The sequence below is a fragment of the Nothobranchius furzeri genome, chromosome 8, assembly GCF_043380555.1.
Source record: "Nothobranchius furzeri strain GRZ-AD chromosome 8, NfurGRZ-RIMD1, whole genome shotgun sequence".
Lineage (NCBI taxonomy): Eukaryota > Metazoa > Chordata > Actinopteri > Cyprinodontiformes > Nothobranchiidae > Nothobranchius > Nothobranchius furzeri.
In genome coordinates, this window is record NC_091748.1 from 78,568,636 (window position 1) to 78,594,755 (window position 26,120).

Below are 26,120 nucleotides of genomic sequence, written 5' to 3' on the forward strand. Positions count from 1 at the left end.
ATGATTTGAAAGCCCTGGTTTGGTCCAGCCCACTCCGGGTAGGATGTTGGTTGGGATGTGAGGGACCAGAAAACCAAACCTCCACCATCCCCTCAGTGGCTCTGGATGGAAGCCGCTCTGCTCCTTCTGAATCTGGATGGACAACAACAGGAGCCTCCTCCCCAACCTTCCTGGGAAGCTAAGAAGTGTAATGCTTTGATGGGCAGAGCACACTCTGCCGTTCCCTTCATGGATAACAAGGAGTGGAAAACCGCCTTGAAGAGGCGTGTCAGCCATTAAAGAGACACGATGGTGGAATCACGGGAAACCAGGATGCAGCCCGACGCGCCGTACTCCTGCAGGGGGCAGCAAACCCGATCAGACCCAGGGGTTCCCCAAGTTCTCCTGAAATCCAGCATAAAGAGGAAATGTTTCACATTCTGAACCTTTAGTCCAGAAACACAAACGGATCTGATCTAAAACGGATTAAATCCCTTTCCTCATGACCAGTGATGAGTTTGTTTTTCTCTGTCAGCTCAGAGCTTCTGTTTAGGTCTGGGTCCCGGTCATGGTCCATTCGGCCATCTCCTCCTCCCGTCCTCCTCCTGCTGGTGTTTCTGTAAAAGTTCTCAAGAAGCTCCTCTCCTGGTTGTCTGTGTTTTTCAGTACTTACACAAGAACGGGGTCGTTCATCGTGACCTGAAGCCGGAGAACCTGCTGTACGCCGACCTGTCGCTGGACGCTTCGCTGAAAATAGGTAAGAGAGTCAGCGCTGCTGCCCCTACAGGAGAGGAGGGCTTTCCTTATAGCCGAGTCCCGCCTAAACGCACCGCTAACACAGATTCTGCTGCCTTTGTCCTGAAGGCGAACACGGTGTTTGTCCAGAGAAACGAGCCACACGTCAGTCGTGTTGTTGTCATGGCCGCGACGTGACCGGACTGGACTCGCACAAGTCCTCATAGCTTCTCTGTTTCCTCGAGCGAGGCTCGGATGAAGCTGCACCAAAATAAAAAAAAGTACTCACATTTATTCTAACGCTGCTATTTTATTGCAGCATTAAGATGCGGGACGCTTCGGGAATGACTTGAGTAGCACCGAGTCCTGCTGCCCCCCTGGTTCTGGTCAGTAATGAACCCGTTGATGCTTATCTCAGCACGGGCGGTGACTTTCATCCTAGCGGGCCAATTTGGTGATTTTTAAAACAGAATCAAATCTTAAAATAACCGTAGACACAGTGATGCGTTAGTTAAACCACTCAGAAATGCTAATTATGTCCATCTCATCCTTCAAAGCTTCACATCGCTAACAGAACAGAACCATCGCAAGTGTCCAGTCACTGTCCTCCAATAAAACAGTTTTTCCACAACAAAGCTTTGGTTCACGATCCAAAGCTGAAAACCTTCCAGATGTCCTTGAGATGCGTCTCATCTTACAAACGCCTCATGACCTCCGCTACCAATCAGTCAACCAATCAATCAACCAATCAATCAATCAGATTTTGTTTATAAAGTGCTTTTCAAGCAACGTGCTTTACAAAATGACCCCAAATTCCCATAAGATTTTAAAAACATTAATACACTCACACACACACACACACACACACACACACACATGCGCGCACACACACACACACACACCAGTAAAAATTTATATTCAGCTGAGTCCAGATGAACCAAGTAAGGTAAGGCAAGGAAACGCCATCAGAGGAGCCCTCTGCCCCGGCAGCATCAGGTCTTCCACACTAAATCAGGACGCACAGAGGAGGGGGAGCAGAGACCCCCACCTCCACTTAACACTACCTACCTGTAGAGCGCCCAAACTGTCAACTCAACTCAACTTTATTTATAAATCGCGCCTTACAGGCAAGAAGATGCCACCAAGGCGCTACACTGATCAAATAAAAACATAAAACACTAAGTCCAGAAAATAAAAGCAGGAAGCAACAGTCGACCACCGCCCCCGGGGCAGAGGGCCCCTACAGAGAAAACAGTGGATTAAAATGACTAAAAATATAAAAATGAAAGAGCTAATATAAATGACTAAAGTAAGAAAATAAGTAATAAATAAATTAACATGGACAGTAAAATTATAATATTATTAAATAATGAAACTGCTAATTCAATTCAATTCAAGTTTATTTATAAAGCGCCAAATCACGACAAGAGTCGTCTCAAGGCACTTCACATGACTAGTGTCAGTGACTATACAGCAATCCTCATTCTAAGCAAGCATGCAGCGACAGTGGAGAGGAAAACTCCTTTTTAACAGGAAGAAACCTCCAGAGAATCCTGGCTCAGTATAAGCAGCCATCCTCCACGACTCACTGGGGATGGAGAAGACAGAGCAGACACACACACACACACACACACACACACACACACACACACACACACACACACACACAAAATAATGTGTCTATAGTTCTATTGTGATGTCTTAGTAAATATTCTATTTGGTGAAATCAACTTTATTGTATTTATCCTAAAATCCGATAAAACGAGAAATAAAACTATAGTAAATAATTAGATCAAAGCTAACCTAAAAAGACGGGTCTTGAGCCTGGACTTAAAAACATCAACGTTCTCTGCGGCCCTGAGGTCCTCTGGCAGCTCGTTCCAGAGGCGAGGGCGGTGATACTGGAAGGACGCCTCGCCGTGAGTGTGTGTCCTGACTTTAGGGATGACCAGGAGACGCCTGCCAGAGGAGCGCAGAGGCCGTGAGGGTTCATACGGTAAAAAGCAGCATCTTCATGCTAGTTTTGGATCCTCTCACCTGATCCAGCAGGAGCAAGGTTGTGAAGTGAAGAGGACGCTGCTGAGGAGCTGTTTTCTAGTTCCTGTCTGGGTTGACGTAAACAAAAGGATATTTCCATCTTCGTTCTGTTCTCCTGCGACACTTGAAGATTTTAGTTTAAGTTACCTTAGCACTAAAGTTTACCTGATCAGCTGACACGTTATACTGCAGCCGTTGTTTCCACGTGTCTCGTGTGTTCAAAGGTTTTCAATACCAAGAGAAACCTTTCTGTCCCGACCGACCCGTGTTTTGTGAGACAACATCCTCCCGCCTCGCTCTGATTGGCTCATTATTTTTGGAGAAGCCTCTCTGGGTCCAGATGGACGGTGAGCCCCTGGCTAACCGCCACAGATGGACGAGAGAGAGGCTCGTCTCCGGCAGCACCTCACGTCACAGGGCTCAGCTCTGTTCTCTTCTTCTCTCTCAGCTGACTTTGGTCTTTCCAAAATCATCGATGACCAGGTGACCATGAAGACCATCTGTGGCACGCCTGGGTACTGTGGTGAGTAGCACGCTCTGCCTCAGTTGTGCTGCATATGGAAGAGGTGTAGCCGTCGATTGTGGGAGGTAAAGGTTGAACTGATGCTAGCTAGCAGCTCTAATGAGAGGTTGTGCAGCGTTGCTGGGCTCTTGAGAAAGATGCTGAAAATAATGTAGAAATTCACACTCAGAAGTTCTTCATGGATCCCAGAAGGATGTGTTTAAAACAAAACTAACATAATCAGGTTGTCCCTGGCTCTGATGCTGATGCGGTGATGGATGGAGAGATTACACTCTCCACACCAGACTCATAGAAGATCATGGAAACAATGATATAGGATAGACTAACATATCCATCCATTTTCAGCCACTTCCCTGCAAACAGTCAACGTCGCATGGACGTGCAGATAATTTCTATATTGAGTATGTCGGTCCAGACCACATCTGTAGGACGTCCAAACTGGTATAGTATCTAGAGTCGGGTCGCGAGGGGGGCCCAGACTTCCCTCTCCCCAGCCACGTTGGCCAGCTCCTCCGAGGGAATTCCAAGGCATTCCCTGGCCAGGTGAGAGACATAGTCCCTCCAGCGTGTCCTGGGTCTACCTTTAGGTCTCCTCCTGGTTGGACGTGCCCAGAAAACCTCCCCAGGGAGGCATCCTGACCAGATGCCCGAGCCACCTCAACTGGCTCCTCTCGATGTGGAGGAGCAGCGGGTCTACTCCGAGCCCCTCCCGAATGACCGAGCTTCTCACCCTATTTCTAAGGGAGAGCCCAGACACTCTTCGGAGAAAACTCATTTCGGCCGCTTGTATCCGTGATCTCGTTCTTTCGGTCACTACCCAAAGCTCATGACCATAGGTGAGGGTAGGAACGTAGATCGACCGGTAAATCGAGAGCTTCGCCTTCTGACTCAGCTCTCTCTTCACCACGACAGACCGGTACAACGCCCGCATCACTGCAGATGCAGCACCCATCCGCCTATCAATCTCACGCTCCAGTTTTCCTCACTCGTGAACAAGACCCCGAGATACTTAAACTCCTCCACTTGGGGCAGGACCTCATCCCTGACCCGGAGAAGGCATTCTACCCTTTTCCTGCTGAAGACCATGGTCTCAGATTTAGAGGAGCTGATTCTCATCCCAGCAGCACTGCTGCGATGTACGCAAAAATATTCAAACTTCAATCGGTTAACCGGCTAGGCTGGTTATGAATTATTCATGTGTTACGTCCCCGGCTCTCTAGGAGAGATGAGGAGGGGAGTAATAAAAATGGTGTGTGGGTTGAATAACAAACAACGTGTTGTGTCACTTAAAAACAAAGGATTTTATTACAAAATGCTGGATATTTACAAAGAACCTAAAACCAATACTGTAAACAAAACCAAAGGAGCAATATTCAAAAAGGAGATAACGTAAAGCGCCACCCCAGAAGGGGGTAGGAAGAAAACCCAGAATAATAATATTTATAGATTCAAAAGGGGAGATCCTAAAGTCAAAGTCAAAAGCCGTTCCGAGGTCAAATTATCCAAACAATCCACCGCCTAATCCAAATACTAACGAGTTATCTACCAAATTCCAAAGAGCGAACCGAGGAGAAGAGAATAGCCCAAACTGTTCCCAGTCTGCACTCTCCTTGACCTTCTCCCTGAACTGGTGGCTGGAAGCAGCTTTTAACAGACCACAGCTGGGGACCGGGAGACGGGCGAGGCAAAGGCCACTGAGGCCATCCATCTTATGGCCGAAAAGGGGCACGGCACGTAACACATGTAACTGTAATCTGATTACTTCAGTAAGTAAATGGTACAATAGTGAAGCATTAAAGATGTAGGTGTGTTTATCAGACGCTTTTGTTCACAGCGACCAACAGCTGATGATGACGCAGCAGGTCGCCCTCGAGGCTAACAACAAACACTAATCAGCCAGTCCTAGGTGGCGGTGAGGCAGCATGATGAACCCTAGAGGGAAGTGAACAAGGAGAGGACAGTAGAGTGGGGGAAGGGTGCTGGTTTAGAAGAATCTCTCTGAAGAGCTGGGTCTTCAGGAATTTCTTGAAAATCGACAAGCGCTTGGGAGGTCGTTCCACATCTGGCTAGCGGCAGTGGAGCTCAATGAACAGAGGGGTGACGAGCTATTTTAGGCTGATTGAAGACCAGATGAGCTGCTGCACTCTGGACTTGGTCGATATAATACATGTCACTGGCCTCAACACATGTCAACACCAATATCTTCTCAGCCAATCAGACGGCAGCATCTTGTTTCTAGAGCTCAGCCTGATCATCAGAGTGGAGAAGGAAGAAGTTTTAAGATGGCATGGTTGTTAGTCTGAGTGTCTCTCTCTGGGATTTGAACCCACAACCTTCCTAGGGTAGTTAACGTAGGGCAAGTTCAGGCTGTATACAGGTCTTCACTCACACACTCCAGTCTGTTGTCAGTGGTGTCCTGAAGGTAGTATCAGCATGACGCCGTGTAGCACTAGTGATGATGGGTGTGTGTGTGTGTGTGTGTGTGTGTGTGTGTGTGTTTGTGTGTTTGTGTGTGTGTGTGTTTGTGTGTGTGTGTGTGTGTGTGTGTGTGTGTGTGTGTGTGTGTGTGTGTGTGTGTTTGTGTGTGTGTGTGTGTGTTTGTGTGTGTGTGTGTGTGTGTGTGTGTGTGTGTTTGTGTGTGTGTGTGTGTGTGTGTGTGTGTGTGTGTGTGTGTGTGTTTGTGTGTGTGTGTGTTTGTGTGTGTGTGTGTGTGTGTGTGTGTGTTTGTGTGTGTGTGTGTGTGTGTGCGTGTGTGTGTGTGTGTGTGTGTGTGTGTGTGTGTGTTTGTGTGTGTGTGTGTGTGTGTGTGTGTGTGTGTGTGTGTGTGTGTTTGTGTGTGTGTGTGTGTGTGTGTGTGTGTGTGTGTGTGTGTATCTATGCTGAGTCGATGCACAGATGTGAGAAGTGATGCGTTTGCTGCGGCTGCTGCGCTGTAGGATTTCTCAGAGCTCTCAGTCAGCCATCTGGCCGCTAACCGACTCTTCTGCTTGCAGCTCCAGAGATCCTGCGGGGAAACGCCTACGGTCCCGAGGTGGACATGTGGTCGGTCGGCGTGATCCTGTACATCCTGTGAGTCTGCTTAGCACACACACACACACACACACATACACACACACACACACACACACACACACACACACACACACACGCACGCACACACACACACGCACGCACGCACACACACACACACACACACACACACACACACACACACACACACACACACACACACACACACACACACACACACACACACATTATTATTATCTAACAGAGATTCCGCTCCGAGCGCCGTCTGCTGCAGGTAAGACCCTGACTCATCAGAAGGACTCCTCTGACTAACTCAGCAATAATTCTAATAAGGATCTGAGATTATTTTCAGAATAAAGCTGTTTTGACTCGTTTACACCGGCGGAGGGCTGTCTCCTACATTCACACTTGAGTAGACTCTGTGGTTTTAGATCCGTGGTCGTGTTTAGGTGTCATTCACGACCGCAGTGCCTAGGTTCCTGACCGGAGTGCTGGTTCTTGTTCTTCAGGCTCTGTGGGTTCGAGCCTTTCTTTGACCCCAGAGGGGACCAGTACATGTACAGCCGCATCCTCAACTGCGACTACGAGTTTGTGTCTCCGTGGTGGGACGAGGTCTCCCTTAATGCCAAGGATTTGGTGAGTTCTTCCACTGCTGTGACCTTTTCACACTGAACTGAACTTGAATGTCAGAGGGACTTAGGAGCCAACTGGCAAACACGTGAAAGGCGTGATTTATCATCCCTGAGAGGTATTGTGGAGGCGGGGCTGCTGTCTGCTATTAAAATGTGACATTAGAAAACATCTCAGTTTTTACTCTTAAGCCTCTTTCACAACAAAATGTCGCCAATTTGCTACAAAACTGAGCTGTCCTCTCGAAGCCTTTGGTCGTTCATGAGAGGTCAGAGCGTGGCGGTAATGTGACGCCATTACGGTGGTGAACAGGGGGCACGGGGGCGCCTTTGCTGTCACTGACTTTAGTTTGAACATAACTGACTTATATTATGATTAAAACCGCTCCTGAAGGTGTCTGTCCTCCACAGTCCCCGTGAACGTAGGTGAGCATCAGTGAACAGGGTGAAATGGTCCGCGCACTTAGCCTAGCTTAGCATTTGTACATTGCTTTATAAACTAAGTCACTTTATCACGTCCAAAGATTTCCTAAACACACAGATAGTTCCAAAAACGAAGGTGATCCAAGGTGCAAACGTGTGAAGCACATCCAGCATGATTGTGATTCGTTTTCTCCAGTTTGTGCCTAAGAGTAAACAACGTGAGCGGAGAAAAACACCTCATTGATAGGTCTGAGGTGAGAGCGCTCACTCTGTCACATTTCAGCACCATAACAGCGATGTCTCAGTTTAAACCCTTTTCAAAACTTGCAACATTTTAACCTTTTAACTCATTCGCTGCCAGCGTTTCTCACCGTTTTTACTGTTTTTTTAAGAGTGACAGAACGTTGTGCGCTAGGATGATGTCGACACCAAAACAAACAAAGCGGAGACTCGCCTCTTACATCAGGAAGAATCCACGCGCTTCGAGCATTATCCGTTCTTTCATAATCCGTTGTTGAATTGTGATCGGCAGAAGCTTTTCCGGTTCGCTCCTCACTTTTTTTACAGCAGCGGCCCAAAACGATCTCCTAACACATGGATGTTCTGCTTCCTGATCACTTGACGTGTGACGTACGCGGGTGAAGATCGGCTTTAGAGCTGAGATGTTTTTTTCTCACGGTGCGGGGGCTCGTCCGACGCTAGGGATGGGTACCGAAATCGGTACTTTTTAAGGTACCGACCGAGCACCGATTCACGTCATTTCAAACGGTGCCTCATTTCGGTACCCGTCCATCATAACGAGAACTTGCCAAGACAGCTGCGCATGCGCAAGAGCGTTTTGTCGTCGCTAGCTGCGAGCATGTTGTAAACAGAGCAGCATGGTAGAGAGAACGCACGCTAAAGCTTGGCTCCACTTCACTAAATGTGATGGGTAACTGGGTGATGATGAAACCAGCAACAACTATCTAAGTGAGACATCCTCATCTTAATCTGCTCCGGTAGGTAAATATAATTAGCTTGATATGTTAGCTTCCGTTTCGCTAATGGTGCGTTCGCTTTCTCCTCGGAACTCCGAATTTCTGACTAGAACAACATGAACGCGCTCTAAAGTTTGGCTTCACTTTACTAAATGCGACGGGTGAATGGGTGAAGGTAAAACCAGCGACAACGATCTAAGTTTGAGGCATCATCGTTTTAATCTGCTCCAGCAGCTAAATAAACTGTTTAAGATATTGTTAGCTTGATATGTTAGCTTCCATTGCTACCATTGTTATCAGCTAATGGTGCGTTCGCTTTCTCCTCGGAAATTCTAACTTCCCAGTAGGAAAAATCAAATGAAAAAGGACGGCAAAAGGAATGAAGATACACAGTAAATTTAGCTCACAGTAAAGATGTTTGCTTCAGTTTAATTATCAGCTTATAAAACTACAAGGACAATGTTAAAATACAAACAGTTGTATGTTATTTATCGTGATATTTATCAAATATTGTTATATATTGAGAAAAATATATATTTAATTATAAAAGAGAATTAAAATAATAAACACTCAAAAGTATCGAAAACTGGTACCGTTAAGTACCGGTATCGATTCGTAGGTACCGGTAATTAGTACCGGATCGATTCAAATGTCAAAGGTACCCATCCTTATCCGACGCCCACACAGTAAAAACATGAACGCAGTGAACGAGTTAACAAGAATTTACTTGTACTATTTATTGGGTTTTTAATCCAAAAATTGTCGCCATTGGGAAATGAATAATTGACCATCCCTCTATCCATCTGTTTTTGTCCGCTTATCCGGGTCGGGTCACTGGAGAAGCAGCCTAAGCAGGGAGGCCCAGACTTCCCTCTCCCCTGCTACTTGGGCCAGCTCCTCCGGGGAAACCCAAGGCGTTCCCTGGCCAGCTGAGAGACATTGTCCCTCCAGCGTGTCCTGAGTCTTCCTTTAGATCTCCTCCCGGTTGGACATGACTGGAAATCCTCACCAGGGAGGCGTCCGGGAGGCATCCTGACAAGATGCCTCAATGGGTGTCGGAGTTGGATAGTATTGGTATTTTGGATATTGGATAAAACGCCAAAGTCGAGTTTCCCTATTGATGGCCCACAAGATGATACAAAGCGCATGAGGTTGGAGGAGATTGATGACCCAAACTGTCGAGTCAGCTTTTAGTTTAAGTCCCACTTTGACCAGAAGGATCAGCCTCGCGTCCCAGTTGAGTCTGACCTTGACCTTTTCTCTGCTGGTCCGGCTGCAGGTTGGTAAGCTGATTGTTCTAGACCCAAACAAGCGTCTCAGCGTCCAGGAGGCCCTGCAGCACCCCTGGGTGCTGGGTAAGGCTGCTCGCTTCTCCCACATGGATACCACCCAGAGGAAATTGCAGGAATTCAACGCACGACGCAAACTTAAGGTTCGTAGCTAACAACCATCTAAATGGAGCTAAAAATAGCCCAAACTTTGCACAGCATGCTAACAGCGCATTTGTCGACAGGCTGCCATGAAGGCCGTGGTGGCCACCAGTCGGATGCACGAGGGCTCACGGCGTCGCACCGACAGCTGTGAAATTCAAGCTTCGGGGACTTCCAGGCAAAGCAGCATGCAGCAAGACCCGCCCCCTGAGTCCACAAGTCCTGCCCCCGAGGAAACAGAGACTACGACCTCAGATCAGGAGGTGCCACAGAATGTTGAAAATAAGCTTGCTGACCAAAGTGCCCAGAGTCCCTCCCCTCCACGCAGCCCTATCACCTTTGAAGCCCCGTCCACAGGCTCCGCCCTCGTCAGACCCCCGCTGCGTGCCGATGGGCTACGGCAAGCCTCAGTCATCCCCAAATCAATGTTGATCCAACCTCGGCTGCCGCAAAAGAGCTGTTCTGTTATAGAGCCCCTCCCCAGAGCTGCAGCCGCGCCCCCTTTAGGGTCACCTCCCAGTCCAAACAGCCTCAGCAATGGCTTCACACCGGGGGCGGAGTCAACCAGTAAAACTGCCCAGTGCCAGTGACCACCTGACAGAGCCACTTCAAAATCACGACACAAATCAACAATTCATCTTCCATCAAATACTCACAAACATCTCCGCCAACTTCCTGGGACCAGATTACACCGGAGTCCAACGTGTGTGTAACACCGGCCCTGAGCAGCAACCCGGGTTGGGCTGCAGATCTCTCACCGAGGGCTGGTTGGTAGGGTTTAAAGACACTAAAGAACTCATTTTAATCAATATCTAATAAGAGCATAAAGAGATATTTCATGTTAAGAGAGTTTCTTCGAACTCGTGCAAAGCTACTTTAGTGGAGACTCAGAGTGAACGTAGAGCTGGAAATGAGCAGAGAAGTGAAGTTTAGGAACTTTTCAACCTAAAACTTTTTATTTTCTGCTGCTGCCATCCAGGAAACGATGTAAACAGATGATAAAGGTTTTATTTTAATGTAAAAAATGACTATAAATACAAAAAACACAATCTAATGTAAACTCAGACAGGCTTTCCAGGGAATTCTCCTCTTGTCTGAGAGTTGTGTCCACTTCACAAACGCTTCCAGATGCTTTCTGATTGTAATCGTTTGGCTGAAAGTTTTCCTGGCGTCAGTCACAAAGACCTTTTGAAAGATGAGACCAGCCAAGCGCTTGGTTTTGGCTCTGAGCTGGACCCAAACCCTAACCCTGCTGGACATTTCGTCTGACAACAGGCCACATGGAAGCAGCTCGACACGGAGTTTATTGCCACTCTCAATGCATTTTGTTTTATCTCACATTCTTATGGACGTGCTCAACCACGCTTACAGAGAGGGTTCACCACCTCCTGGGTAGTATATGTGCTCTAATTCATGACCTGGCTTCAGTCAGGCCAGGTTTCCCATGAGAACATGTGCAACAAGGACAGACTAAAGCAAAGATGTGATTAGAATAATCAATAATCTCATCTACTATGTGGACGACATCTACTATAAAGTAGTAGTTTCAAAACACAAACACAATTATAAAAGGTGCAACATGTTAGAATGACCTCCTGTGGTCAAACGTGGGTACTGCAGCCCTTTTTCCAAACTAAACAAGCCACTTTCTCATTCCGTGAGTTTCCTGGCCGTTTCCTGTTACGGATCAGAATCAGAGCAGATCAACAAAACCAAGCTGAGACGCGTTGTAAATGTGAAGTGTCACCTCTGGAAAGGCCCTGGAACCAAATTCATGCTTTTATTCACAAAACTGAAGGAACATCAAATAAATTCCCGGAATAAAGTAAAATAAAAGGCTCTAGAAAGAATTTATATCTCAACCAAAAAAACGATTGATTACAGTTTTAGTTTTATTCCAGTAGAGTCACGAGTCCTGGATCCGGGGGCGTGTCCAGGGAGTGGCCTGGGGTAGCACATGCCACCCTTGGAATCTGATTGGCCACCCCAGGTGTCACCACACTAATTTACCTTCAAAAAGGCTTTTCACTGTCCACAAAAGGCTTGGAGGTGAAACAAAAAAGCATAACCATTGGTGCCACCCACGCACAAAGTTGTGCCTCACCTGGGCCACCCCAGTTTAAAAGATCTGGACACGCCACTGCTTGGATCTCCACTCTTCCCTGTTTGTGTATTTCTGAGTGCCAAACTAAACACACAGACATGACATTGATGAATCATTTGTCAGAATGTTGGACTTTTTCTTAAAGACTTGATCCGGGGACAAACAGATGTGCTTTCTCTTCCTCCATTTGGACGTGGACTCTTCCTCCAAAGCTCAGGACGGAGCGGATAGCATCTGGTGGCCGGTGCTCATCTGCACGAAGGACGAGGAGACAAACGTCCTCTCCACATTTTCTGCACCTACCTTTTCTTTTGGAGCATGCACATTCAGACGCTGCTGTTGCTGCGACCGAGGAGGGGAGAGGCGGGAGGAGATTTCTGATTTTTCTAACATTTCTACTCTTTACTGACGACTTGATTCTGCAGCTCTGACAGTAGATCGTGTAGCTCCAGCTTGTAGCGTTCCGGTGAGTGATGTGTTTGTGAGCTTTGTAAAACATTGTGTTCTTTACACTTTTATCAGCAGTGGCGATGCTCCCGTTTGCGCTGTACATACTGTAGTTTGCTTTTAGGGCAGTTGTGGCTGACATCTTGATGCTCAGCTCAAACACACATTTAAACCCCCCAACGCTAAAGTTCACCCCCAGAATCCTTCTCACCGGATCTGAAGCCACACGCGCTACCTCTCTCTGTACAGGGGCTTCCAAAATAAAACAGACTGATGCAGAACTCTCGTGAGAGAAAAAAAGAACGCAAACCAAACAGAATTCTCTGAAACCACATGCTGCTGGGTGTCGTACGGTGGCTGGGATGGTCCAAACAGGTCCAGATTGTTAGGTTTACGTAATCCGGTTCAGAGAAAAGTGAATAATCTGTGCAGCTCAGCCAGCAGGTGGAAGGAGGGGCTGAGGATCTGGTCCAGTGGGGCTGTGTTCTGGAAGGTTCTGGAGAAAACAAAATGTCCCAGAGGTTTATACGTAAGAAGATCAGACATGATCTCTAAAATGGTGTTTCCTACTTTAGCTGCTGTAGTGTAAAAAAAAGAGAGAGCTGATGGTCTCCCAGAATGCTTTGCTGCTTCATCTCATTAAGATAAGTTTAAGGGTCAGAATGATTGTTCTGCTGTAGAAACACGTTTACAATCTGTGGAGCTCCCCTTGTTTTTATTTGAATATAATGAAACATTTTTGTTTAAATTTAAAACAACGAAGCCGTCCTTAACTTGGTCAGATTTCCTCCTGCCACCTAAAACTCACCCTTTAGGACAACTCTGATTTTTAGGGATGCAACGATACCCTTTTTATTTTCAAACCAATACGATACCAATACTCAGATCTGAGTACTTGCCGATACCGATTACCGATACCGATACTTCTACCACACCAAAAAAATGCAATGATTTGGTATACATATTTTATTTTCTTCTCTGCTTTCAACAGGAAAAGACTGTGAGGTAGATAAAAAGTAAAATATATGATTAGAAATCATCACAAAACTAAAATATTAGGTGAACAGAAATGACAAGTTGCAGTGGAGCCATTTTTAAGCAACTGCATTGGTATCGGTTCCTGGTATCGGTTACTTTGACCCATACCGATACTGGTATCAGTATCGGTGCATCCCTACTGATTTTCTCAGTACAACACACACGGCTCACCTTCTGGGTGTGCTAGCACGAAGACACGTTTGTCTTTTCTCTCTCAGACACCGAACAAAATTATTAGTCAGAAAAAAAAGCTCTTTTATTTTAACAGAGGAGCCACACTTCAGAGCCTGCGTAAGCTTTTTTATTTTAAAGAGACGATAAATAAAAATAATGAAGTCTGTGCCCTAAACCTCACACTCACTCTAAAGGATAAGGGAGCAAAAACATGGAAGCACATTTTAAAGCTGAACCTCCTGGTCCAACACCAACAGTAATCTCCGTGTGAGATGATGTTTTTGCAGATTTTTAATCCCCACATTTGAAGCTGCTTTAGCGAACCTACAGAACAAGCTAGGTTTTCAATGCAAACACGGTCACAGAAAATTCGCACCTTCCCTCGGGAATCTTCCCTGGATGTTCACTAGAAGCGGAAACCCATATTATTATGGGAAACGAGATAGCGCTAAACACCAGTCATCATTTTCCTGGTCAAAACCGGGGGGAGGGGGGACTCTGGTAGCTTGTCCTAAAGCTGAAGTGGTAGCAGCCGGCTGTTTCTCCACTGGTAGTAGTGAGCGGAGAACCTCTCACACCAGTGGTGTTCTGGTGAATACATGAGTGTGTGATGAGTGGAGGACCCAGGGAAGGGTGGCAGTTCGGTGAGACCAACAGCCGGATGGTCCAATGGTTGGTTTTGGTCCAAGCCGTGTTATTGGTGGAGGTTTTTAGACAAATGCGAGTAAACCACTTTATTAATGTTTTGTTATCAAAATGCATGAAAAAACTGTTTTAAGCTAATTCGTTTTCCAAACTTCCTTCAGCAGGTTTAAAGGTCTCGTTCATTGAGAAACACTGAAACACTGGACCAGCTCTATACCCTTAGGGTGCGTTGCCCAACCAGTCTACATGTGTTTCGTGGATTTTGAGAAGGCGTTTGACCGCGTCCCTCGGGGGGCCCTGTGGGGGGTACTCCGGGAGTATGGGGTACCGGGCCCTCTGATACGGGCTGTTAGGTCCCTGTATGACCGGTGTCAGAGCTTGGTCCGCATTGCCGGCAGTTAGTCGGGCTCGTTCCCAGTGAGAGTTAGACTCCGCCAAGGCTGCCCTTTGTCACCGATTCTGTTCATAACCTTTATGGACAGGATTTCTAGGCGCAGCCAAGGTGTGGAGGGCATCCGTTTTGGTGGCCTGAGGATCAGGTCTCTGCTTTTTGCAGATGATGTGGTCCTGTTGGCTTCATCAGAACGTGATCTTCAGCTTTCGCTGGAGCGGTTCGCAGCCGAGTGTGAAGCAGCTGGGATGAGAATCAGCTCCTCTAAATCTGAGACCATGGTCTTGGGTCAGAAAAGGGTGGAATGCCTTCTCCAGGTCAGGGATGAGGTCCTGCCCCAAGTGGAGGAGTTTATGTCGGAGTCTTGTTCACGAGTGAGGGAAAGATGGAGCGTGAGATCGATAGGCGGATTGGTGCTGCATCTGCAGGTGAAGCTCTCGATTTGCCGGTTGATCTACGTTCCTACCCTCACCTATGGTCACGAGCTTTGGGTAGTGACCGAAAGAACGAGATCACGGATTCCAAGTCAGGATGCCTCCTGGACGCTTCCCTGGTGAGGTTTTCCAGGCAAGACCTAAAGGGGAGACCCAGGACACGCTGGAGAGGGAAGTCTGGGCCTCCCTGCTTAGACTGCTGCCTCTGCGACCCGAGCCCGGATGAGCAGCAGAAAATGAATGGATGGGTTCACGGAGAAACCGTGCAAGAGAAACATGCATGCCACACCTGAAAATGTTCACCCCCATCGTCTGAATCAGCTGCAGGAAGGAAACAGCTGGGTAACAACTGGGTCAGAAAAGTAGTTTATATTTTAGTCTGAGTCCTGCTTATTTATTACGGGGAATGTAAAATCTTTAAAATGTTGGCTCCTCCCACATCCTGATAGGTTGGGCCATTTCGTCGCAGATGGAGCCTTCAACAGAGTTTCAAAGGAAACGTCTGATTTTTGGTTTGGTTCCTTTGTAAATCAGCTGCTGAAAACACAGAACTTATGTTGGGCTGACGGGCCTCACCTGCATGTACCTGAACACAGGTGTGTGTGTGTGTGTTTTCTCCAAACAGAACACACCGGACCACCTTCTGTCATGATGAAAGCATGCAACTGCACATTAGACAAAGACTCTTCTGTAAAAACATGAATATTTTGCTTCTACTTATCTCGGCCCGACTGTAGGTGCTGAGGTGGGCGGGGCCAAACTGTAACAGCTGTTTGTTTTGTGTTTGAAGAGTAAACTTGTACTTTTTAAAATCTGATAAAAACATAGGTATAACGTGGCATTTATGCGTGTATCTCTGCATGTATTATTTAACTTCTTTTGATCATGTCAGAATGAGGAAAGGAGTCCAGGGTTTTACCAGAATCTGCTAAAGCAGCTAATCTGATCTGGGTTCAGTTGGCTGGTAGGACATTTGGCATCAACTGTACGATAAAGCTTGGCTGATAAAAATCCCTCCTCGTCTCCTGTGTTCTTTGTTTGATGAAACACCATTTTTACTGTAAAGAAACCTCGCTACGCGTCTGAAAGAAGATCAGCTAAAAGGCCTTCAGGCTTTAATTGAAGGTTTATTGGTTTGACTGGTTTTTAAAATACTAAATTGTAAGAGCATGCAACAGGCCTGGAACAGTCTGTATGGGAATTGAACCCGTGACCTCTGAGTCATCCATCAGTCCTCGGAGCAGACCTTCTGTCTGTAAGTGTGTCCCTCCTGGATCGTACCACACCAGTATGAAGAGGTGGGCCTCCAGTATGCAGCTGACACCTCCCACACTGAGGTGGCGCTGTAGCCCCACTCCGACTCCACCCATGGTCCCACGGCACCTGCTGATGTCATCGGTGCATCATCGAGCCACCACAACACCTGTTGGTCAGCTGATTTCAGCCCCTTTAGGAGGCAGACCAGCAGCCGAGGAGATTCTGGATCTTGAGAGGCTTTTACTGATTTAAAAACCTGGATAGACGGAACGTCAGAAGAACCTGAGGGTGAGAAGATGTGTTTTTACCACATTTGTGATTTTCACTCTCACTGTGAGATCATGGAAGTTTGGGAATTTTGGGAACTCTTGTTGAATATGAGGAAACATCCCTCTGGGTTCCTCAGGGTTCAGTACTCGGTTTAGTTCAGAATTATCTTTACTCCACACCGGTTATCTAATTTGGACAGAGTATTTTTACTTGGATTGAATGAAACAATCTAAGTTTTAAATCGTATTTGTTATTCATAAATGTATTCAGGCCGAGTCTATTTATCTGAAAGGACCTGGACTGTACTTGAAGATCACTCATTTGTACCTGCTGAACAGTTTCCCAGAGGAAGACAATGTTCCTCTTGATCAGTCATTTCCTCCACCAGGAGGTGAGTTCCAGAGCTGAAAACCACCAAGAAAGGAGCGGCCGGTCTGCTGAGTGCCATGGCAACAGTCCCACACCTTCAGCAGCAATAAACAAGGCGGCGTAGTCAACCAAACACAACATCCATCCAAACACATGAGTTCACCAATTTCTGTTAGCATCTCACCCCAGAAGAACAAACGTCACGACTAAAGCCATCCTGAAGAAGACGTGTCCCGCAGCGTTCTCCTAGCAGAGATGAAAGGCCTGCTAAAAAAATGAGTTTCTTTTATAGAGTAGAGTAGAGTTGAATAGAGTAGAGTAAAGTAGAATAGAATAGAGTAGAGTATAATAGAAGAGAGTAGAATAGAGTAGACCAAAGTAGAGTAGAGTTAAGTAGAATAGAATAAAGTGGAGTAGAATAGAATAGAGTTGAGTAGAGGAGAGTAGAAGAGAGTAGAGTAGAGTAGAGTGGAGTAGAGTTGAGTTGAATAGAGTAGAGTAGAGTAAAGTAGAATAGAATAGAGTAGAGTAGAGTAGAGTAGAGCAGAATAGAGTAGAATAGAGTGAGTAGAGTAGAGTTGAGTAGAGAGAGTAGAGTAAAGTAGAATAGAATAGAATATAATAGAGTGAGTAGAGTAGAGTGAGTAGAGTAGAATAGAGTAGAGTAGAATAGAGTAGAGTGAGAAGAGTAGAGTAGAGTGAGTAGAGTAGAGTAGAGTGAGTAGAATAGAGTAGAGTGAGTAGAGTAGTGTAGAATAGAGTAGAGTGAGTAGAGTAGAGTAGAGTAGAGTAGAGTAGAGTAGAGTAGAGTAGAATAGAATAGAATAGAGTAGAGTAGAGTGAGTAGAGTAGAATAGAGTAGAGTGAGTAGAGTAGAGTGAGTAGAGAAGAGTAGAATAGAGTAGAGTGAGTGGAGTAGAGTAGAATAGAGTGAGTAGAGTAGAGTAGAGTAGAATAGAGTGAGTAGAATAGATTAGAGTGAGTAGAGTAGTGTATAATAGAGTAGAGTGAGTAGAATAGAGTGAGTAGAGTAGAGTAGAGTAGAGTAGAGTAGAGTAGAGTAGAATAGAATAGAGTAGAGTGAGTAGAATATAGTAGAGTGAGTAGAGCAGAATAGAGTAGAGTGAGTAGAGTAGAGTAGAGTAGAATAGAATAGAATAGAATAGAGTAGAGTGAGTAGAGTAGAGTAGAGTAGAGTAGAATAGAGTAGAGTGAGTAGAATAGAGTGAGTAGAGTAGAGTAAAGTAGAATAGAATAGAACAGAGTACAGTAGAATAGAATAGAATAGAGTGAGTAGAGTAGAGTAGAATAGAGTAGAGTGAGTAGAATAGAGTGAGTAGAGTAGAGTAGAGTAGAATAGAATACAGTAGAATAGAATAGAGTAGAGTGAGTAGAGTAGAGTAGAGTAGAGTAGAGTAGAATAGAGTAGAGTGAGTAGAATAGAGTAGAGTAGAATAGAGTAGAATAGAGTAGAGTAGAGTAGAGTAGAGTAGAGTAGAGTAGAGTAGAGTAGGCTTTACTGATCTGGTTAAGGCAGCACATGGACTTCGAGGAAAGGGGAAATAAACACTAAAGGGCATTAGGTTATTACCGCAGCCTTCAGCACTCAAAAATAGAAAATTAGGTTTGGAAGAAGAAACTGCATAAAAGACATAGACGCATCCCTTCCTGTTCTGTCCATCCAGTCACACAGAAGTTACTGATTAAATAAACTTATTTTGCAATATTTAAGTGGTGAAATATTTTTAAAGGCAGAATTATTTTCTCATCTAAAAATAAAAATATTTTCATCTCATCATCTAAAGGCCGGCCTGTTTCTCAAACATGCAACTGAATTACAGCGACGTCAGTAAACGTGATTTTTAAACAGGATTGTGTTTTTAATGTTAAAACATCAGTAATCACATACATATTTATATGTACACATAAAATATGTCCTAACAGAAAAGTCCTCATTGCAACCATCTGTGCCTGAAGTGAAGGTTTATCTGTTTTAAACGTGCTACACATCCTCGGGTTTTCATTCAGATTTTTAATTAGAATAAGTTAAAGTGAACTTGATGCACTGACCTTTTCTAGTTGCTGACGGCGTTTCTGCTCCTGACGAGTGAAACGTTACAGGTCTGGAGACCAGAAACATGAGAACTGTTGGAGCAGAACACCAACAGTCTCCAGAGGAGAAGCACTGTTCTGGGATCAGATCTACGGTTGGTGACTCAGAAAAACAGGAAATTTCCTCTTCGATGATCGGACTGTTGGTCCTGTTAAACCGTCGGAGCCTCTACACCAACATGAGAGCAGCTCAGACAAAAACAAAAGCAGTCCTGAAGCTGCAGGCTGCTGCAGCTCCTTCAACCTTTCAGGTTATTGGTGAAAAGATTTATGACGACAAAAAGAAAACAAAATGGAAAGGACATAAATTACTTTCTTCTGAAGCAGAAAAAACATTTTTCCATCTGATGAGAACTGAAACAAGTGGGAATGTTTTGGATAGTTTCCTTTTACAGGTACTGGCCAGCAGTGTTGGGAGCGACCCCTTCTTTCCACCGGAGCCGTCAGCAGCGCGAGTCGGCTGCGTCTCAGGAGCAGCGTGTCGCGGCCCTTACGCTATTATTATTATTATTATTATTATTATTATTATTATTATTATTATTATTATTATTATTAACAACAACAAACATCATATTATTATTTTTAATAATATTTTTGTTATTATTACTATCAATAACAACAAACAGCATATTTTTATTATTATTATTATTATTATTATTATTATTATTATTAATAATAATAATAATAATAATAATAATACCTAACTGCATCAAATAAACATTCAGCCAGAGACAAAAACATGTTTTATTTTCAATAGGAAAAGCATTTTTGTATTTGACGAGGTTAAGTATTTTTCCGCCCCCTGCTGGACAGAATTAGTTACTACATGCAGCATTCCTAAAGCTAAACAAAGCACTTCCTGTGGATTCCTTCAAAATAAAACACATTGCAGATTTTGAATTGGCGTTAACAGCATAGTTAGTCTAAATAATAGGAATGCCAGAATGCCTCCCATTATACAAGCTACTACTACACCTCAATTAATCTATGAATATCAATAATCAGTGTTCAACTAGATTAAATCAATGAGCTAAAGCTGCACTAGCTAGCAGCTAGCTACCAACACCTCTGAACAGCACCTCAAACATCAGATCGGTCGCTCTCTAATGGCAACAAGGCAAACCTGCATCCATGGTAGACAGAGGGATTCTTCTCTTAATTAAGTTCATTAAGTTAAAATAATAAATTTAGCTTTTAAACCAAACTACAACTCAGACTACCCACCCTTTTTGGAGATCCTTCCGATGACTCCCTCGTTCTGCTGGGGGACTTTAACGCTCACATGGGCAACGACAGTGAGACCTGGAGAAATGTGGTGGAGAGGATCAGCGCCTTGGGCTTCCTGACAGAGTTGCGGAAGGCACTTTATAAATAAAGCTTTGATTGATTGATTGATTGATTGATTGATTGATTGAGGATCGCCCCCCCCACCCCCCACCCACCCCCCGATCTGAATTAGAGCTGTGTTTTGTTACTGGACTTCTGTGCCAGTCATGGATTGTCTATAGCAAACATCATGTTCTGACACAAAGGTGTCCATAAGTGCTCTTGGCACCAGGATGCCTTAGGCTGCAGCTCGATCGACTTTGTTGTCTTCTCATCTGATCTGCGGCCGCATGTCCTTTGACACTCAGGTAAAGAGAGACTCGCCACTACCAGGTGGTGAGCTGGCTTCGATGGTGGGGGAGGATGCCGGTCAGATCTGGCAGGCTCAAACGTATTGTGAGGGCCTGCTGGGAACATCTGGAGGAATATCCTGTCAGAAGAAGTTTCAATTCCCACCTCCGACAGAATTTCCCAAATGTTTCAGGAGAGGCGGGGGACACTGAGTGCAAATGGGTCATGTTCTGTGCTTCCATTGTCGAGGCAGCCAACCAGAGCTACGGCCGCAAGGTCGTCTGTGTTTGTCATGGCGGCAACCCCCAAACCCGCTGGTGGACACCGACAGTTAGGGATGCCCTCAAGCTGAAGAAAGCGTCCTATTGGTTATTTTTGGCCTGTGGGACTCCAGAGGCAGCTGATGGGTACCGGCAGGCCAAGCAGAATGCAGCTAGGGGCTCAGGGAGGCAAAAATCTGGGTGTGGAAGGAGTTTGGTAAGACCATGGAACAAGACTTCCATACGACTTTGAGGAGATTCTGGTCCACCATCCAGCGCCTCAGGAGGGGAAAGCAGTGCGCTACACCGCTACCAACACTGGTTACAGTGAGGAGGGTGTGCTGCTGACCTCAACTCGGGATGTTGTGGATAAGTGCACGAAGTACTTTGAAGACCTCCTCAATCCCACCATCTTCCAGTGAGGAAGAAGAGTCTGGAATGAATGCTTATACACATTTCTTCACTTCTATAACTCAACAAATCCATTGAATGATCTCTGTATCAGTGGCCTAAAGCCGGAAAGATTAGTAGATAGCTACAAAACAGAGATTACTGTAAGATGGTTTAAAGTTTTATTAAGAAAAGGAGGCTAAAATGTTCTCTTCCAAATGGCCAAAAAGGAAACAGGTGTGGTACTAGCTTTCAGACACTGGAGGGCAGCACCTCGCCATTTTCCTTCTATTCTAAATACTTTTATAAACCTAGGTGTCACACAGAGGGTGCTCTCTCGGGCCAATACGGAGATGCTGATGCATGCTTTTACCACCACCAGGAGAATAGACTACAGTAATGCCCTGCTTCCCAAAAAGAGCATCTCAGGTTTACAACTCTTACAAAAATCAGCAGCACGTGTCCTGATGAAGACCAGGAAGCGGGAGCACATCACTCCGGTTTAAGAATCATTGCATTGGCTCCTCGTACGTTTCAGGGTCGATTGTAAGTTTTTTAATGGTTTTAGGCACCTTTGTCTTGGCCCTTCTTACCTCTCCAAACTGCTACAAACACTCAAGGCCTCTGGCAGCTGCCGCCTTGTATAATAACGATGATAATAATAATAATAATCATCATCATCATCATCATCATAATGGTTACGCTTTAGTTTAAGAAACAAAAAGTAACCATTAATTTGTTGCCAATAAAATGCATATTAGTGGGCTACAGAGTCTGAATTAGTCATAATTAAGCTATTATTAGGTACTTATTACCAATGCTGTAATTCTAATATTAGCAGACCATAAATTAAGAGTTTTATCAAAATAAGCCATGCATAATGGTTTGTTAACAGAAAGTAGATGGTTTGTTGCTGATTAACACACATACTAATTAGCTCAAACAAATATGTGGTTTTTAAGAAGTAATTCAAGGGGAATAGTTATTCTTCATTAATAACCAAAAATATGTTCTGGTATGTAAATAAACACCAAACTCCATGTTAATAGAGCCTAAACAACAGTCAATTAACCACTTGTAAGCAAGAATATGTTCCCCATTCTAAAGTCAGCTTTTGTTCATACCTAATTACTAGTAGTTTAGTATTAATTAACCAAGAATATCAGTATGTTCCCCTTGAATTACTTCTTTAAAAGCCACATATTGATTTGGGCTAATTAGTATGTGTGTTACTCAGCAACCAACCATTTACTTTCTGTTAACAAACCACTATGCATGGCTTATTTTGATGAAACTCTTAATTTATGGCCTGTTAATCTTAGAATTACTGCATTAGCAATAAGCTGTTAATAACTACTTGATAAACACTAGTTCAGACTTAGTAGTCCACTAATATGCACATTAATTGGCAGCTAATTAATGGTTAATTTGTGTTCCCTAAACTAAAGTATTTCCATAATAATAATAACAACAACAACAACAACAACAACAATAATAATAATAATAATAATAATAATAATAATAATAATAATTTGTATTGGCAAGCACCTTGCAGGACTCTCAAGGTCACTTTAAGAGAAATTACATAATCCAGGTTAAACACTGTTAGGTTAAAAATGCAAATCAAACAGTTAAATGAACACAAGTTAAAAATGAAAACAGTAAAATGCTAAAATACTAAACTAACAATTCAAGTTAAAATTATCAACAGATAAGTCATAAATAACCAATAAATAAATCATTGTTATAAAGATATATTAGTTAAAATCTACTTAACATAACACTAGGAAGTACGCAGTCAAGCCAATGTTTGCGGTTACATTAGATGTACGAGCAAGCCGGAATAAATGTTTTCAGCAATGATTCAAACTGGGTGATAGAAGGAACCATACGGACGTCTATACTGTTCCATAACCGCGGAGCCTGTGAGCCAAAAGACCTGATGCCCATAGAGGATAGAGTCTATCTGATAGACGGACTTGAGCTATAACAAGCAGGTTACTGGAAGTTGAGCCGTGTTAGTGGTGGTGTGTTCAGACTGAGTCGGTCACGTAAATAACCGGGGTCATGGTATTTACAGATTCAAACATTAAAATTCTCAATTCATTGCGGTGACTTACTGGGAGCCAATGAAGCTCCTCAAGAATAGGAGTGATATGTTGAGAGGACGGTGTCCGAGTAATGGTACGGGCTGCCGCATTCTGTACCAGCTGTAGTTTGTGGAAAGTTTCTGTGATAGGCCAGCGAGTAAGGCATCACAGGAGGCCAGACGAGCTGTCACCAGGCATCTACAAGAGTCTTCGTGTCATTTATAGTCAAGGATGAATCTAATCCATTAATGTTGTGCAAATGAAATACGCAGGACTAACAAATCCATTCACATGCATTAAATAAGAGACTGTTATCTAAGGTAACACCCACATTTTTAACCTGAGCGGACGACCAAAGTGTGGACACACACCCATGGTGAGGCGTCCTTCCAGGCCCTCGTCTCTGGAACAGGCTGCAGAGGACCTCAGGCCGTAGAGGATGTTCATGTCTTTAGGAGCAGGCTCAACACTCACCTGTTTAGCTTTTAGCTGATTATTATTTATGATTTACTTGCTTCTATTTTAAGACAGTTTTACTACATATTTATGTTTTTGCATTGTTTTACTATTTCTATGTATTTATTTTTATAATGCCTCTTGTTATTCTATTGTTTTACTTATTCTAATAGTTTACAGCGTTTCCTCTGAGGGAGCCCTCTGCCTCAGGGCCGGTGGTCGGCGGCCTCGGTGCTCTCCAGGTAGTGCCTGGTTTGGCTTTAAGTCCGAGCTGGGAACAGATCTGTGCATCTACGGCCTGAAGGAGGCAGCTCAGTCTTACGTAGGACACAACTCCTCAGTGTTGATGGGGTTTACTGATGCATCGAAGGCATTTGACCGGGTCAACCACTCTAACCTTTCTTAAAATCAAGTGAAAGAGGTGTCCCTGATAGCATTCTAACAATCAGGGCGTACTGGTATTGTAATCAGAAGATGCAAGTTAAATGGGGAAATACTCTATCAGCCACCTTTGGTGTTGGTAATGGGGGCGTCGGGGGGGCTGCTGTCACCGTATCGCTTTAACCTATACATGGATGATTTGTCTTAACAACTAAACAACCGTTTTAGGTGGTTGTGTGGTTGGTGACGACCTGATTAATCATTTCACGTATGCTGACGACTTCATCCTTTCTCCCAGCAGTGCTGGGTTCCAGCAGCTCTGAGTTCGGTCTAAAGTATGACGTCCAATTCAACGAAAATAAAGAGTTGTACTGAACCATCGGACCAAAGGAGATAAAGATCTTTGTTTCCCAGACTTTTACTTGGCTGACAAAAAGATACGCGTCTCAGACGGATCATCTCTGTGATGATGATGACGTTTATCGGCAGTGCCGTTTTCTGTAGGCCCAGGGAGCTTCACGTGTGTTCAGGCAACCTGAAAATCCACCTCTTCAGAACTTACGGTACACCTCTGTGGTGTAAATATAAGAGAGCTGGCATGCAGAAGCTTAAAGAGCAAGTCACCCCCTACCAGAGTATCACTCCGCTCCCACTTCCTGTTTGAAAAATGCAACAAATGCTGTAGACCGAGTGGGCGGAGCCGCTAACAAATACACACACACAGGCTCACAATGACTGTGTGACATCATACGGTACCAGCTAACGTTCTAGGGTACCTCTTAGCCAATAGCGATGGCAGATTTAAATTCAAATGCAGTGCAGAGGTTTTACCTGACAACGGCACAACACTGACAGTTTTAGGCAGAAAATTAAAATGTTTACTAAAATGCACTAAAGTGCAAAACTATTGACGACACGTGTCTGCAGCACGATTAGACACACATGTATGTAGTTAACCCCGGCTTTCCACAGGAACCGTCAGCAGCACATTACTGCAGCAGCACGTCATAGCTGCTGATAGGAACCGCTGTGGTCAACAGAACCTTTTCCACCGGAGCCGTCAGCAGCGCGAGTCGGCCGCGTCTCAGGAGCAGCATGTCGCGGCCTTTACGCGCCGGTTCTATTTTCTACGCGCGACGCCTCTGAAACGGGTCAATTTCGACATTTTTGGGGAAGGAAAGACAGGAAATCGGACGCAGAAATGGAGAGAAGCACCCTGAGATTTTCAGAATAAAGAACGTGCTGCCTTCCGGTTGCTTTACTTTTAAAAAAGGTTACTAACTGTGCGTCCCCGTGAGAAGTTTTCACCTAGCTAGCGGTCTCCTTTGTTTTTCAGGTCCGTATTGGCGATTATAAAACGGACAGAACATAAAACACAAACCATGTTGTAGTTTTCTCCTGCTTGTTGTTGTGTTTACTGACGAAGTCACTCGTGTGACTTCGTGCTCGGTCGATGACAGCTGCTCCCCTGCTGCTTCGCGTCTCGTGGGAAGGGCCAAGCAGCAGCTAGACGTGCTGCTGACGGCTCCCGTGGAAACCCGGGGTTATAAGGAAAATAAGTGGATTTGGGGGTGACTTGCTCTTTAAGGTAGCATATGATGATTGAGGGCTCTGCTCAGAAAGCCCAGGTCCAGTAGACCAGCTTGTTTAGTAATGCTCATGTCAGCAACTTTCAAGCTCTAATGAGGAAACGGGTGTGCAGGTTTCCTCTGCAAACAGACTTATCCTGATGTAGGTGGGTCCTGATTGTAGTGCAGCGCGTCACCCATGTGGAGACACCGGTATGGGTGTCTTTTACAATGCCTGTTTTGTATGTATTTTATTGTATTCATTCTTTTCTTTTATTATTTTTTATTTTGGACCATTTAATAAAAGTCGATCTGTCTCCACTAAATGAAACAAGAACGTTCACCCATGCTGTT

General features: G+C 44.7%; 2 protein-coding genes across 5 annotated transcripts in view; one reads left to right on the plus strand and one right to left on the minus strand.

Moving 5' to 3' along the window:
• LOC107393095 (T-cell acute lymphocytic leukemia protein 1) overlaps window positions 1-3,182 on the minus strand; it is a 30,979-nt gene extending 27,797 nt beyond the window's left edge. Inside the window, exons 1-3 of one of the 4 annotated variants that reach the window (XR_008566113.2) lie at window positions 2,917-3,170; window positions 2,518-2,819; window positions 2,098-2,302 (exon numbers count right to left, since the gene is read on the minus strand). The gene's annotated coding sequence lies outside the window, so the exon portion shown is untranslated. Of the gene's footprint in view, window positions 1-2,097; window positions 2,303-2,517; window positions 2,820-2,898 lie in introns of those variants that run through there. The other 3 variants (XR_011521442.1, XR_008566112.2, XR_011521441.1) reach the window with 3 other exon arrangements.
• The window catches only part of si:ch73-60h1.1 (calcium/calmodulin-dependent protein kinase type IV), a 33,724-nt gene extending 17,715 nt beyond the window's left edge, over window positions 1-16,009 (plus strand). The window contains exons 6-11 of the mRNA XM_054751978.2: window positions 646-736; window positions 3,200-3,274; window positions 6,268-6,343; window positions 6,814-6,940; window positions 9,613-9,765; window positions 9,847-16,009. Coding sequence (XP_054607953.1) covers window positions 646-736; window positions 3,200-3,274; window positions 6,268-6,343; window positions 6,814-6,940; window positions 9,613-9,765; window positions 9,847-10,353 — 1,029 coding nt within the window. The 3' untranslated portion in view covers window positions 10,354-16,009. The remainder of the gene's footprint in view (window positions 1-645; window positions 737-3,199; window positions 3,275-6,267; window positions 6,344-6,813; window positions 6,941-9,612; window positions 9,766-9,846) is intronic.
• Window positions 16,010-26,120: the final 10,111 nt, after the last annotated feature.